The sequence below is a fragment of the Podarcis erhardii genome, assembly GCF_964252035.2.
Source record: "Podarcis erhardii genome assembly, chromosome: 18".
Classification (NCBI taxonomy): Eukaryota; Metazoa; Chordata; class Lepidosauria; order Squamata; family Lacertidae; genus Podarcis; species Podarcis erhardii.
In genome coordinates this window covers 8,447,913-8,461,442 of record NC_138516.1, presented here as the reverse complement: position 1 = coordinate 8,461,442, position 13,530 = coordinate 8,447,913, and the positions used below count along the sequence as shown (strand labels likewise).

The 13,530-nt window shown below is 50.0% G+C and overlaps 1 protein-coding gene across 1 annotated transcript in view; it reads left to right on the top strand.

The window, feature by feature from the left end:
* EFNA2 (ephrin A2) overlaps positions 1 to 11,707 on the top strand; it is a 170,951-nt gene extending 159,244 nt beyond the window's left edge. The window contains exons 4-5 of the mRNA XM_081846474.1: positions 2,967 to 3,032; positions 11,012 to 11,707. Coding sequence (XP_081702600.1) covers positions 2,967 to 3,032; positions 11,012 to 11,139 — 194 coding nt within the window. The 3' untranslated portion in view covers positions 11,140 to 11,707. The remainder of the gene's footprint in view (positions 1 to 2,966; positions 3,033 to 11,011) is intronic.
* Positions 11,708 to 13,530: the final 1,823 nt, after the last annotated feature.

Here is a 13,530-nt window from a genome sequence, read left to right as displayed (position 1 = left end):
CAACCTGAATAATTATTGTTTTATCTTTTTTTGTAAACCGCTTTGGAGTTTGTCTGTATTTTTACAATCCAGAGCAGCATATTCCTGCATTGCGGAGGGCTGGGACCCTTCCAACTCTGCAATTTTATGATTCTAGATAAGTTTCAAATAAAACCCAGAACCACGTCGAACACATTATCCAATGAAATGAAATAAAGCAGGACAGAGCGAATTTAAATTAAGAGTTTTTGAGTCCCGTCGTGAACTCCAAGAAGGAAATTTCAAGATATGTGAGGTCAGGTTCCTGGTGGGTTTTGCTAATGCAGTTCTTCGCGATATACAGGTGAAACTCGAAAAATTAGAATATCGTGGGAAAGTTCGTTGATTTCAGGAATTCAACTTGAATGGTGAAACTATGAGATCAACTCGTGACATGCAAAGCGCGATGTGCTTCTACTTCTCAGAGGTCCAATCTTGCTCGACTTGCAATCCTTGTTTTGCTGATTTCCTTGAATATTCTAATTTTCTTTTCTTTTTTTAAGATATTTATTGAAATTTTTCAGATTAATACATTGTAAAACAACACAAAAAGACGGGAGAATTCTGGGAGAATATTCTGGGAGAATATTCTAATTTCCTAAGATGGTTAATTTGGGGTTTTCACCAGCTGTACGCCATGATCATGGCAATGATCACAAATCAAGGCTTGACCTATCTCGCTTTGCATGTCACGAGTCTATATCATATATTAGTTTCACCTTTCCAGTTGAATTCCTGAAATCAAGGAACTTTCCCACAATATTCTAATTTTTCGAGTTTCGCCTGTAACTATTTTAAAAATCTGATTCTTCATTTCTTTAACGCCTCTCCATTCAGAAGGAGTGTTAAGGATAGATGCAGATGAGCTGAGGCCAACGCTTGAATCTACAGTTCCCCGGATAAGCAATGCTCTTAAATCAGTGTCTGAACGTGGTGTTAACACGAATTTTCGGTGACCCTTCCGAGCAAAGGCCTTTTCTTCAAACAGGATGTCCCCCGCCTGGCTCCCGAGTCGGGACTGTCAAGGCCGATCTGCTTCAGGGACAGACGGAAAATCCACCTTGTCAAGTCACGGCTTCCCTAAAAGTGCTTTTCAAATGCACCTTTTCTTTCCGCCCCTCAGCCGAACTGTCCATCCTAATCCGGGCCAATTTCATGCCTCGGGGAGTTCCCACCCACCACCCTGAGCTTTTAATTGCAAACTTTTTTGCTCTTTCTCTCACACCGACCCGGCCTCCTCCTCCTCCTCCTCTTCTCTTCGCCCGCCTCTCCTGACTTATCAGAAGCGTATCATTTGCCTTGTCAGGTTTTTATTGGGGGAAATCCGAACATGTCCAAGGATGTACGGCAGAGAAAAGCGCCCCGCTTGGGGGTCGGACAACTTTTGACATCAGTTTGATCAAAGATGCGGTATTAAAAGCGGGAGCTTTTGTGCGTGGGGTTCGCCCCCCTCCCCAAATCGCCCGGCTAAAGAAACGGAGGAAGCACCTCGGAGATGGCTAAGCTTCTTAGCAGGAGCTGGGCAACATCTGCGGGTCAAACGGCAATCGGCGCGAGGTCTTTCCCATGGGGGGGGACACATCTGGTAGGCTGCTGTGAGAATAGGATGCTGGACTCAGTCTCGGCCCAGAAGACAAGCTCTTCCGGTGCTCCTATGTGTGGGAATGTAGCAGGAAAGGATATATTGGCAGTGCCAGATTTACATACAGTGGTACCTCTGGTTATGTACTTAATTCGTTCCGGAGGTCCGTTCTTAACCTGAAACAGTTCTTAACCTGAAGCACCACTTTAGTTAAGGGGGCCTCTTGCTGCCGCCACGCGATTTCTGTTCTCATCCTGAAGCAAAGTTCTTAACCTGAGGTACTATTTCTTGGTTAGCGGAGTCTGTAACCTGAAGCGTCTGTAACCTGAGGTACCACTGTATAAGCTAAACAAGCTTTAGCCTAGGGCCTCACTCTCTTCGGGGCCCCCCCAAAAAATTAAAGGGAAAAAACTGGATGTACATTTCCAAAATAGAAGATAGAAAACAAATAAAATAAAACCTACATCCAGTAACGGTGTTTTGTGTTGTGTAGGCTCCTAGGATGTAAGTCATGGGCCCCGCCTGCTCGCCTGCTCTCTAAAATATCATTGGTTTGCTCATTTCTATATATAGGGTGTGGGACACGGGTGGCGCTGTAGGTTAAACAGCTTTCAAACTGCTAGGTTGGCAGGAGCAGGGACCGAGCAACGGGAGCTCACCCCATCGCAGGGATTCGAACCGCCAACCTTCTGATCAGCAAGTCCTAGGCTCTGTGGTTTAACCCACAGCGCCACCTGCGTCCCTTTGCACATCGATACAAGGATCTTGAACACGACTTGGTAGTAGGTGCAGTCTGGCTCCTTCATTTTCCCCCAGCCAGGGCGTCTGAAGCAGGTCCGAGGGCGGCCCCACCAAGTTTGCATTACAGTAGTCCAGCCTCAAAGTTACAAAGCCATGGATTGTAACGGCAAGGCTGTCTCTGTTCAGGGATGAAAAAGGAACTTGCTGGAAATGGTACCTTGGGTCCATGAATTTCAAAAGGCTGACTCTTGAGTAGGGCCTCTGTCGGAGACAGCCCTACACAAATCGCCCAGTGAGGGCAGCCGGCCCTGAAACACGGGTTGTTTGAGCAAAATGAAAAAGAGTGTGGAAGGGAAACAATTGACCCCATTGCACTGTTTCTGTTCAGGGTGCAAAATTCAGGAAGGGAGCCAAACCCTGAGAACGTTGGTGTCATTTGGGGCTATAGGATTCTGAAACGGAGCGGGGATTTGAGAACAGGGGCTTCAGAAATAACCCTATAAAATTGCCCTCCCGGCATTTTGGAAATGTGTAAAATTGAAACTTTATGTAGGACACATATGGCTTTTTTTTGGGTGACGACATTCTGTCTCTCCTCTCCCTCCTCCCCTTTTGTCTCTTGCAGCGGCAACGCCACCAAACTTGGTTGACAAACCCTGCTTAAAGCTGAAGGTGTACGTGCGGCCGACAAGTAAGTGACGTCTGGGGACACCGGAAAGATCCTCTGCAGGTTACAGGGGGCCATTTTGGCAAATCCCAGGATTCAAATTTGCACACAAATACCATATTTTTTGCTCTATAAGACCCACTTTTTCCCTCCTAAAAAGTAAGGGGAAATGTGTGTGCGTCTTATGGAGCGAATGCAGGCTGCGCAGCTATCCCAGAAGCCAGAACAGCAAGAGGGATCGCTGCTTTCACTGCGCAGCGATCCCTCTTGCTGTTCTGGCTTCTGAGATTCAGAATATTTTTTTTTCTTGTTTTCCTTCTCCAAAAACTAGGTGCGTCTTGTGGTCTGGAGCGTCTTATAGAGCGAAAAATACGGTACATACCCATCTGGCATTCGCGATTCAGGGATTGGGTCTCTGCTATTCCCAGCCAGGGCAGGATCCGTGGCTCAGAAACCATGTCGAAATACATTCTGAATCTCGCCATTTGAGAGAAAACACTTTTTCCAGAGCGCATGTTTTTTTAGGGGGAGGGTGGGCGAGGCAGTTAAGAAATGCAGGGTTTCGTCAATTATTATTTTATCCCCTCCCTGCCAGAAGCCAAGTTACAGGGAACCAGGCAGAGGGCCTTCTTGGTGGTGGCACCCACCCTGTGGAACACCCTCCCATCAGATGTCAAAGAGAACAGTAACTACCAGACTTTTAGACGACATCTGAAGGCAGCCCTGTTTAGGGAAGCTTTTAATGTTTAATAGGTTATTTTAATATTCTGTTGGAAGCCACCCAGAGTGGCTGGGGAAACCCAGTCAGATGGGTGGGGTTTAAATAATAGATGATGATGATGATGATGATGATGATGATGATGATGATTTACTTTATATACTGTCTCTCTCTGCTGGGGGAGCTGTGAAGCAGACAAGAAATTCACTCAGGAAGACCCTCCCCTATGTTTGTAGAGGACTTGGGTCTTTGGGTGGCTGTCAGACCTGAGCACTTTCTGAGAATTGTAGAATTGGAAGGGACCTCTTGAGTCATCTATTCTAGTCCAACCCCGTCCAATGCAGGAATCTCAGCGAAAGCATCCACGACAACCTCTGCTTAAAAACCACCACAAGCTCTTACTGTCAGAAAGTTATTCCTGATGTTTAGTCGGAAAGTCCTTTGTCGTAACTTGAATCCATCGGTTCAGGTCTTTTCCTCCAGAGCACCCGAAAACAAGTTTCTCCATCTTCCATGTGACAGCCTATTGGAAGCTGGCCGTCATATCCCCAGTGGCGTAGCGTGGGGGGTGCAGGGGGGCCGGCCGCACCGGGCGCAACATCTGGGGGGGCGCTTGCCGCCTCCGGAGTCGCCGAAGAGCCTCAGGCGCAGTCTGTAGCAGAGCCCCATGTCTCGCGGAACCGACGAGCTGTGCGCGCTTCCGGGCTGAAGGCGTCCGGCAGGCAGCGGCTCTCAGCGCTCGCCGCGGTCCCCGCGCATCAGGCAGCCCCTCCTCACAGCCCCGCCACCACCGCTGCTGCAGCTGCTGGGCCATGTTGCATTTTCCTCGCCTCTCTGCCCTCCTCCTCCTCTGGGCAAGCGGCGTCGTTTGGGCGGCAGCGCCAGCGGCAACTCGCCTCAGATCACCTGACACGGACCCCCCGCCGCCGCCGTGGCTACCTTACCGTAAATACCCCAGCCCAGGCAGCAGCGAGAAGAAGCTGGCAGCGGCGGCAGGTTAGGGGTTAGGGGCGCAAATTACTTGCCTTTGCCCCGGGTTAGGGGGCGCAAATTACTTGCCTTGCCCCAGGTGCTGACAACCCACGCTACGCCGCTGCATATCCCCTCTCAGTCTCTAAAGATACCCAGCTCCTTCGACCGTTCTTCATCAGGCTTGGCTTCCAGACCCTTGATGATCTTGGTCACCCTCCTCTGTACACCTTCCAAGCTTGTCAATCTCCTCCTTAAATTGTGGTGCCCAGAACTGGCACAGGACTCCAGGTGTGGTCTGACCAAGGCAGAATACAGTTTGACTTCCGAAATGATCGAAAACCAAATCTTGGCTTCTAATTGGTGCAGGCGCCCTGGAAACAATAGCCGACAGCCGCATCGGAAGCTCAGCTTCCGAAAAACGTTCGAAAACCAGAACACTTACTTCTGGGTTTTCAGCATCTGGGAACCAAGGCGTTTGAGAACCAAGGCATTTGACAACCAAGGCATTTGGGAACCAAAGCGTTTGAGAACCAAGGTCCCACTGTATGTTCATAGTAATGGCGACGATGCAAAACCTTTTCCAGGGAAACTGGAAGAACAAACCTTTCCTTCCGCATGTTTTCCCCGTGAGATCAAATCAGTGAAAGGTCTATTAGACCCCGACCCCAACTGCACCGACCTTCACCCCACTCTTTCTAAACCCACTTCAACCGCCGGCTTTCTTGGCGGCGGGTGAAATGCCAGGCGCAGGGGGTGCTTTTGGCCCAAGAAAATAGCACTCAGATCTCCGACAAATTATCTTCGGCTCTACTTTGGGGCTGGAAGAAAGAGGGAAATAAAATAAATCTAGATTGATGCCTGCTTGGTACATAACCCCACAGGGCTGCTTTTGTTTTCGCAGAGGGGGGAAAAAAAGAGAGCAAATTATTTTAGGTTTTTTTTGTTTTTCCTTCCCTCTTTTCTTTTTCGTAAAAAGGCCAGCCTCCCGCTCTCTGTACAGGGGAGTTCCCCCCCCCCCACTTCCCCCGAATCAAATAGGCGCAGCTGTTATGGAGAAAAAAGAAAACACAAATTAATAATTTTCTCCTCCTGTTAACGTATAATTAGTATTTGGCCACAGCTCTTCCCAGGGAGCAGGTAGAAAAAGAGTGAGAAATGTCAAGAGTCTAAAGGGATATTGTAAGGGCTTGTTTTTCCCTTTCCTTGTTTCATGTGTGTGATGGAGGCAGCTTTTAAAGAAAACAAGAACGCTTTGCTAATGAAAGAATAAATGGCTTTTTAAAAAAATATATTTAAAAACCCGGGTGGTTATGGGCTGTTAGGCCTGTCAGTTTCTCGTTTATTTCCCCACCCTTGAATTTCAGTCGCCATATCAGTTTGTGAATTCCCCCCCCCCTCTAAAAAGCCAGTGTTTTCTGCAAATTTATCCTAACTACATCTAATTGCATGCAGTTTCACTAATTGGCACATTGTTGCAAAGCGGATTTCTGATGGCTGCGCTGACTGCGGCTGATGGGGCTATAGTCCCAAAAATCCGGAGGGCACCAGGTTCGGAGAGGCTGAGATATGGGGTTGCCGTTTAGGGAACCAAATGTCCTATAGGACTCAAATCCATCTGGGCATAAGCTGCAATGATCTTAGTGGGACATACCTTGGTGTAGACCTGGAACCCATTGACGAAGGAATACATCCCATTGGAAGTTGATGATGATGATGATGATATTTATACCCCTCCCATCCGGCTAGGTTTCCCCAGCCACTCTGGGTAGCTTCCAACAGAACACCAAAAGCAGAATAAAACAGCAGTCATTAAAAACTTTCCTAAACAGGGCTGCCTTCAGATGTCTTCTAAAGGTCAGATCATTGTTTATTTCCTTGACATCTGATGGGAGGGCGTTCCACAGGGCGGGCACCACCACCGAGAAGGCCCTCTGCCTGGTTCTCTGTAACCTCAGTTCTCGCAGGGAGGGAACTGCCAGAAGGCCCTCGGCGCTGGACCTCAGTGTCCGGGCTGGACGATGGGGGTGGAGATGCTCCTTTGGGGATACTGGGCCGAGGCCATTGAGGTCTTGAAAGGTCAGCACCAACACTTTGAATTGTGCTCGGAAACGTACTGGGAGCCAATGGAGGTCTTTCAGGACCAGTGTTATGTGGTCTCGGTGGCTGCTCCCAGTCCCCAGTCTAGTAGCCACATTCTGGATTAGTTGTGGTTTCCGGGTCATCTTCAAAGGCAGCCCCATATAGAGCACATTGCAGTAGTCCAAGCGGGAGATAACCAGAGCATGCACCACTCTGGCGAGACAGTCTGCAGACAGGGAGGGTCTCATCCTGCGTACCAGATGGAGCTGCCCTGGACACAGAATTGACCTGCGCCTCCATGGACAGCTGTGAGTCCAAAATGACCCCCAGGCTGCGCACCTGGTCCTTCAGGGGCACAGTCACCCAATTCGGGACCAGGGAGTCCTCCACTCCTGCCCACCTCCTGTCCCCCCCAAAACAGTCCTGTCTTGTCAGGATTCAACCTCAATCTGTTAGCCGCCACCCATCCTCCAACCGCCTCCAGACACTCACACAGGGCCTTCATCGCATAGCTTCGCAGCGGTCTGTCTTGTTTGCTGAAGGTCCCAGGTTCATAGAGTCAAATCATTGTAGAGTTGAAAGGGACTCTGAGGGTCATCCAGCCCAACCCCCCTTGGAATGCAGGAATCTTTCACCCAATGTGGGACTTGAACCCACAACCCTGAGATTAAAAGCCTGGTGAGGATGTCAGCTAGTTGGAAGGTGTCCAGAGGAGAGCGACCAAGATGTTCAAGGGTCTGGAAACCAAGCCGTATGAGGGACGGTCGAAAGAGCTGAGTGTGTTGAGCCTGGAAAAGGGGAGACTGAGAGGAGCTATGATAGCCATCTTCTGATATCTTAAGGGCTGTCATAGGGGCGATGGACCAGGCCAGTGGCGTAGCGTGGGGGGTGCAGGGGGGGCCAGCCGCACCGGGCGCAACATCTGGGGTTAGGGCAAATCCACGGGTTAGGGGGCGCAAATCCACGGGTTAGGGGGCGCAAATTACTTGCCTTGCCCCGGGTGCTGACAACCCACGCTACGCCACTGGACCAGGCTTGGTTTCCCCTGCTCTGGAGGGGCTGGACTCGGACCAAGAGCTGTTGGGGTCCCTTCAAACTCCACATTTCTGTCATTCTATGCTCTACCAACGGAGCTATTTATGCTCCTGCAAATCCTTCCCTCTTCTGTGATTACGACAAGCATTTTGCTCATAATAATCCTGGAAGGGGGGGGGAGCGGTGGAGCCAAACGCGGAACACAAAGGGGGGATTGGCATCTGTGGATATTGTTGTTCTTTCCCTCCCCTCCTCCCCTGGCTATGATCCTGCAAAAACCACCCATAATCCTGTCATAAACTTTAAAAGACGAGACAAGCCGGGGGAACGGCGTTTGCAGTAATTTAGCCGACGCTCTTCTGCGCCGCAGGCTGACGAGGGGCCTTTTCCAGGCGGGATTATCGGACGGGCGACAAGCAGCCGCCCTTTGACCCCTCGGCCGCAGGCAGGGCTAATAATAATAATAATAATAATAATAATAATAATAATAATAATAATAATAATAATAATTTCTTTATACCCTGCCCATCTGGCTGAGCTTCCCCAGCCACTCTGGGCGGCTTCCAATCAAATGTTAAAAACAATACAGCATTAAATATTAAAAACTTCCCTAAACAGGGCTGCCTTCAGATGTCTTTTAAAAAGAAGATAGCTGCTTATTTCCTTCACATCGGAAGGGAGGGCGTTCCACAGGGCGGGTGCCACCACCGAGAAGGCCCTCTGTCTGGTTCCCTGTAACCTCACTTCTTGCAGGGAGGGAACCGCCAGAAGGCCCTCGGACTTGGACCTCAGTGTCCGGGCAGAATGATGGGGGTGGAGACGCTCCTTCAGGTATACAGGACTGAGGCTGTTTAGCTGTTCTAGCTGCCACATTCTGGATTAATTGCATTTTCCAGGTCACCTTCAAAGGTAGCCCCACGGAGAGCGCATTGCAGTAGTCCAAGCGGGAGATAACCAGAGCATTCACCACTCTGGAGAGACAGTCTGCGGGCAGGGAGGGTCTCATCCTGCATACCCGATGGAGCTGCCCTGGACGCAGAATTGACCTGCACCTCCATGGACTGCTGTGAGTCCAGAATGACTCCCAGGCTGAGCACCTGGTCCTTCAGGGGCACAGTTACCCCATTCAGGACCAGGGAGTCCCCCACACCTGCCCGCCCCCTGTCCCCCCAAAACAGTCCTTCTGTCTTGTCAGGATTCAACCTCAATCTGTTAGCCGCCATCCATCCTCCAAGAAACCAAACGCGCAAGGCCACCAGCCCCCAAGAGGCGTCCTTGGCGCTGGAAGAGGTTGGCAGAGCTCCGCAGGCTGGCCAGGGTCCATTGAGCAAAAAAATAAATAAAAATGCCTCCCGTTTATTTTGAAATGGACTCTTGCCTGGGAGAGGCAGCCAGAGGGCGGCTTGTGAGCTTGTCGACACGCGGCCCTTTCCCTCTGGGTCCTGGCCCTCTTCCTTTCTGCACAGCCACACTGCCCACGAGAGAAAGCTGGCAATCTGGGCGGCTGGGCTGGTGCCAGGAAACGGCAAGATGAAGACAGAGTGGGTTGCAGAAATGCACCGTCCAGCGAGGAGCCCGGCTGCTGGATGAGGCCAGCGTTCTGTTATCGCAGTGGCTGGCCGAATGCCCTGAGCGCAACAGGATATCTCCCCTCCTTCGGGAATCTCCCCAGCAAGTACCGTATTTTTCGCTCTATAAGACGCACCAGACCACAAGACGCACCTAGTTTTTGGAGGAGGAAAACAAGAAAAAAGATATTCTGAATCTCAGAAGCCAGAACAGCAAGAGGGATCGCTGCACGGTGAAAGCAGCAATCCCTCTTGCTGTTCTGGCTTCTGGGATAGCTGCGCAGCCTGCATTCGCTCCATAAGATGCACACACATTTCCCCTTACTTTTTAGGAGGGAAAAAGTGAGTCTTATAGAGCAAAAAATACGGTAGTATTTGGAAGCATCGCTGCCTCCCAAAGGCACCACGCAAAAGGAAGTCCTTCTTTGCAGGGCGCACTGTTAAACTATGAATTTTCCTCCCACATCAGGCAGGGAGCACCACAAACAGTGATCTGAGGCCCTTCTTCATGTGCCTCCTCCATAATAATAATAATAATAATAATAATATTTATACCCCGCCCATCCATCTGGGTTTCCCTAGCCACTCTGGGCGGCTCCCAACAGAATATTAAAAACACAATAAAACATTAAAAACTTTCCTAAACAGGGCTGCTTTGAGATGTCTTCTAAATGTCAGGTAGTTGTTTATTTCCTTGACATCGGATGGGAGGGCACCACCACCAAGAAGGCCCTCCGCCTGGTTCTCTGTAACCTCACTTCTTGCATGGAGGGAACTGCCGGAAATCTCCCAGAGATGGACCACGGTGTCCGGGCTGGACAATGGGGGTGGAGACGCTCCTTCAGGGATACTGGGCCATTTAGGGCTTTCGAGGTCAGCACCAACACTTTGAATTGTGCTCGGAGACATACTGGGAACCAATGTAGGTCTTTCCGGGCCGGTGTTATGTGGTCTCGGCGGCCACTCCCAGTCACCAGGGGCGTAGGAAGGGGGGTACAATTTGATCAAATCAAATGAAAAAATTTGACAATAAAAATACATATCTATCGATAAGTCTTACTTAATATACTTCAAACCAATACCAGTGTTTTTTGTACATGATATCATCCATCCTGGGCTGAATCCCTTTCCAAGTTATTTTATTGTTGACTTGCTTCTACCTCATTATGGTTTTCTCTGTTGAAGTTTTGATGCTCCTGATTTCTTAATTTCCCAGTTAATCATGCCATCTCTGCGTAGTCCAGTAGTTTCATCTGCCAGTCCACCTTCATCTTGTCACCTTTCCAACACTGGGTGAGCAACAGCCTTGCAGCTGTTACGTAGCGTACATAAACAGTCTTTTCAGTTCTTTCGGTATCTCTGCACCTAACAAAAAGCCTTCTGGGTTTTTTTTAACAAAGGTTATTTTAAACATTTTTTTTCAACTCATTATCTATCATCTCCCAGAATTCCTTTATCGCTTTACAGTTCCACCACATGTGAAGAAAGGTGCCTTCCTTCTCCTTACATTTCCAACCAACATTTGAACTTGCCCTGTACATTTTCGCTTATTTGCTGGGAGTCAAATACCCAGCGGTACATCGTTCACTCCCTCTTTCCCTTCTTATACCCCCTCTTTTGTTTCCTTGCAGACGATTCTCTCTACGAGTCCCCAGAGCCGATATTCACCAGCAATAACTCCTGCCACAGCTTCCGGGTCCCCGAGACTTTCTTCGTGGTGGTGGTGGTCCCGGTTTTCTGGACTATCCTGACTTCCTAGCCCTGCTAGGTGAGGACAGAAGAGGAAGAAAACTGGAGCTCTTTTCAGCAGCTGCTGGGGGGAAAAAACGAGGGGGGGATTGAAAAAGAGAGAGAGAGAGAGAGAGAGAGGGCGTGAACGAAGAATGAAGAGAGAACTCGCGGCGATGACTTTGTTCAGTTTTGTGTGGGGAGGGAAGGGTGTGTTGTCAGTGGATCTCTGAATTGCGGTCTCAGCCACAGACGAGCTTGCGGATCGGGGCACCTCAGACAGCCAGGTGGACGGACCCTGCCTCCATTTCCCAGGTCAAGCCACTGTTACGGTTCACAACCGGACCCCCGCTACACCCCATCAGATCTGGGGCGGCGGAAGGATCAGTGAGATAGCTGGACAGAGAAGGCAAGAGACCGGTTTCTGAAAACCTGCGGCGGGAGGCAAGCAGGTTCTGTGCTTCCAAGATGCTCTGCGGACCATTTCCGTCTGGCCGGGACACAACCCCATTGGGGGGTTCCTGTTTTCCCTCCCCCACCCCCATCCCATGGGGTTTTGCTTTTCAAAATTTCTAGACCAAATATAGTCTCCTTCCTTGTACACCCCTCTGTTCCTTCCTCCCAGCTTTGATTTTTTTGTGCCGGTCTTTTTTCTGCAACTGGAACCGAAAGAGACATCGCAGTGGGGAGCAGGTGCCTCACCTAATGCCCTTCTGTTTTCCCCTCTTCCTCTCTGTGTCCCCTTGGACAAAGGCGGGCAGCCCGTTCCACCGCGGTGGCCAAATTCCCTGACTCGCAAAACTCACACACCAGGCAGCTAGGATTGGGGGGGCTAGGAGCCAAAGGGGACCACCAGCCCCCCGAACCACACAGAGGACTAGGATCCTGCTCTGCCCAAATCAGCCTTTGATTTAGACCCCCCCCCCCTGTTTCTGTTAACTATTGTTGGTGCAGCGGACCCACTGCCATCCGGACTCAGCAGGTAAAACCGACGCCTCGCATGCTGCGTAAGACGTCGCCGGTCTACAGGAGAGGAGATGTTCTGCCCGTCGCTCCAAAGAGGAGGACTCTGGACTTGACACGATGGCTGGGCAAGGGGTTTCTCGCGCCGTGGGAGGGTTGCTTTTAAACCCCGCGAGGAGTTGGGGGAAGGTAGGGAGCGCATGGTACGGCCAACTACGTATGGCACAACTGGGTGAGCGATGGAGGTTGTCTTGTCTGTGTGTCCATCCCCACCCCAAACAGGCTGCTTGGGGCATCATCTGCAAGCGTTTGACAACAGACACCAGGGTCACAGAGAGCCCAACTCTAAGCAGTGGGGTGTTTGGGGTCGGCAGGCCTGCTCCCTGCACTCGCCTGCATCGTCCAGTGAAAATTGCCCATGGCCCTCCGGTCAAAATCCCCCAGAGGGAGGGCCACGCTCCAACGGTGGGCATCCAATGTGGATTTGAGTAAGAACCACCCCCCAAAATTGAGCCCAGCTGGTGTCAAGAGCAGCCCTGATGGCACTTAGGAAAGGAAGTCTACACGGTCAAACCTTGGTTCCTGAACGGCTCCGTTTCGGAATGTTTCAGCTCCCAAACGCTGAAAACCCGGAATTACCGTATTTTTCGCTCTATAAGACGCACCAGACCACAAGATGCACCTAGTTTTGGGAGGAGGAAAACAAGAAAAAAAATATTCTGAATCCCAGAAGCCAGAACGAAAGCAGCGAAAGCAGCAATCCCTCTTGCTGTTCTGGCTTCTGGGATAGCTGCGCAGCCTGCATTTGCTCCGTAAGACGCACACACATTTCCCCTTACTTTTTAGGAGGGGAAAAGTGAGTCTTATAGAGCGAAAAATACGGTAAATGCTCCCTTTTTCAGAAACTGAATGTCCGACGCGGCTTCCGTTTGAGTGCAGGAAGCTCTTGCCACCAATCGGAAGCCGTTCCTCGGTTGTCGAACGGGCTTCTCTAATGGATTACATTCGACAACGGAGGTTTGACGGTATTGGGTTTTAAAGACATAAAATTGGGTTTATATAGGAGAGTTAAAGCTGGGAAGCTGTAATTCAAACATCACTCCAAAAAGAGTAAAAGTGGTCCCATTGGTAAAGGAGAAAAGGGGTTATTTATTTATGGTTTCTTCCTATTTGCAAGAACGGTTTTGGGACGCTAAGCCGACCCAGTGCCTTGTCTCATGCAGGAGGGTGAGAAAGGGAGATTTGTAGCTTGGCAGGGAACCACGTTCGGCTTCCAAAAATCGTTCGAAATCCGGAACACTTACTTCCAGGTTTTCAGCGTTTGAGAACCAAGGGGGGGGGTGTACGTACATACGTACACACACACATATATATACACACATATATACACGAACAAAAACAATCCCGAACAATTAAAGTCCTGGAACGATTGCTGCAGTTCAAATTGGTGCTAAATTTC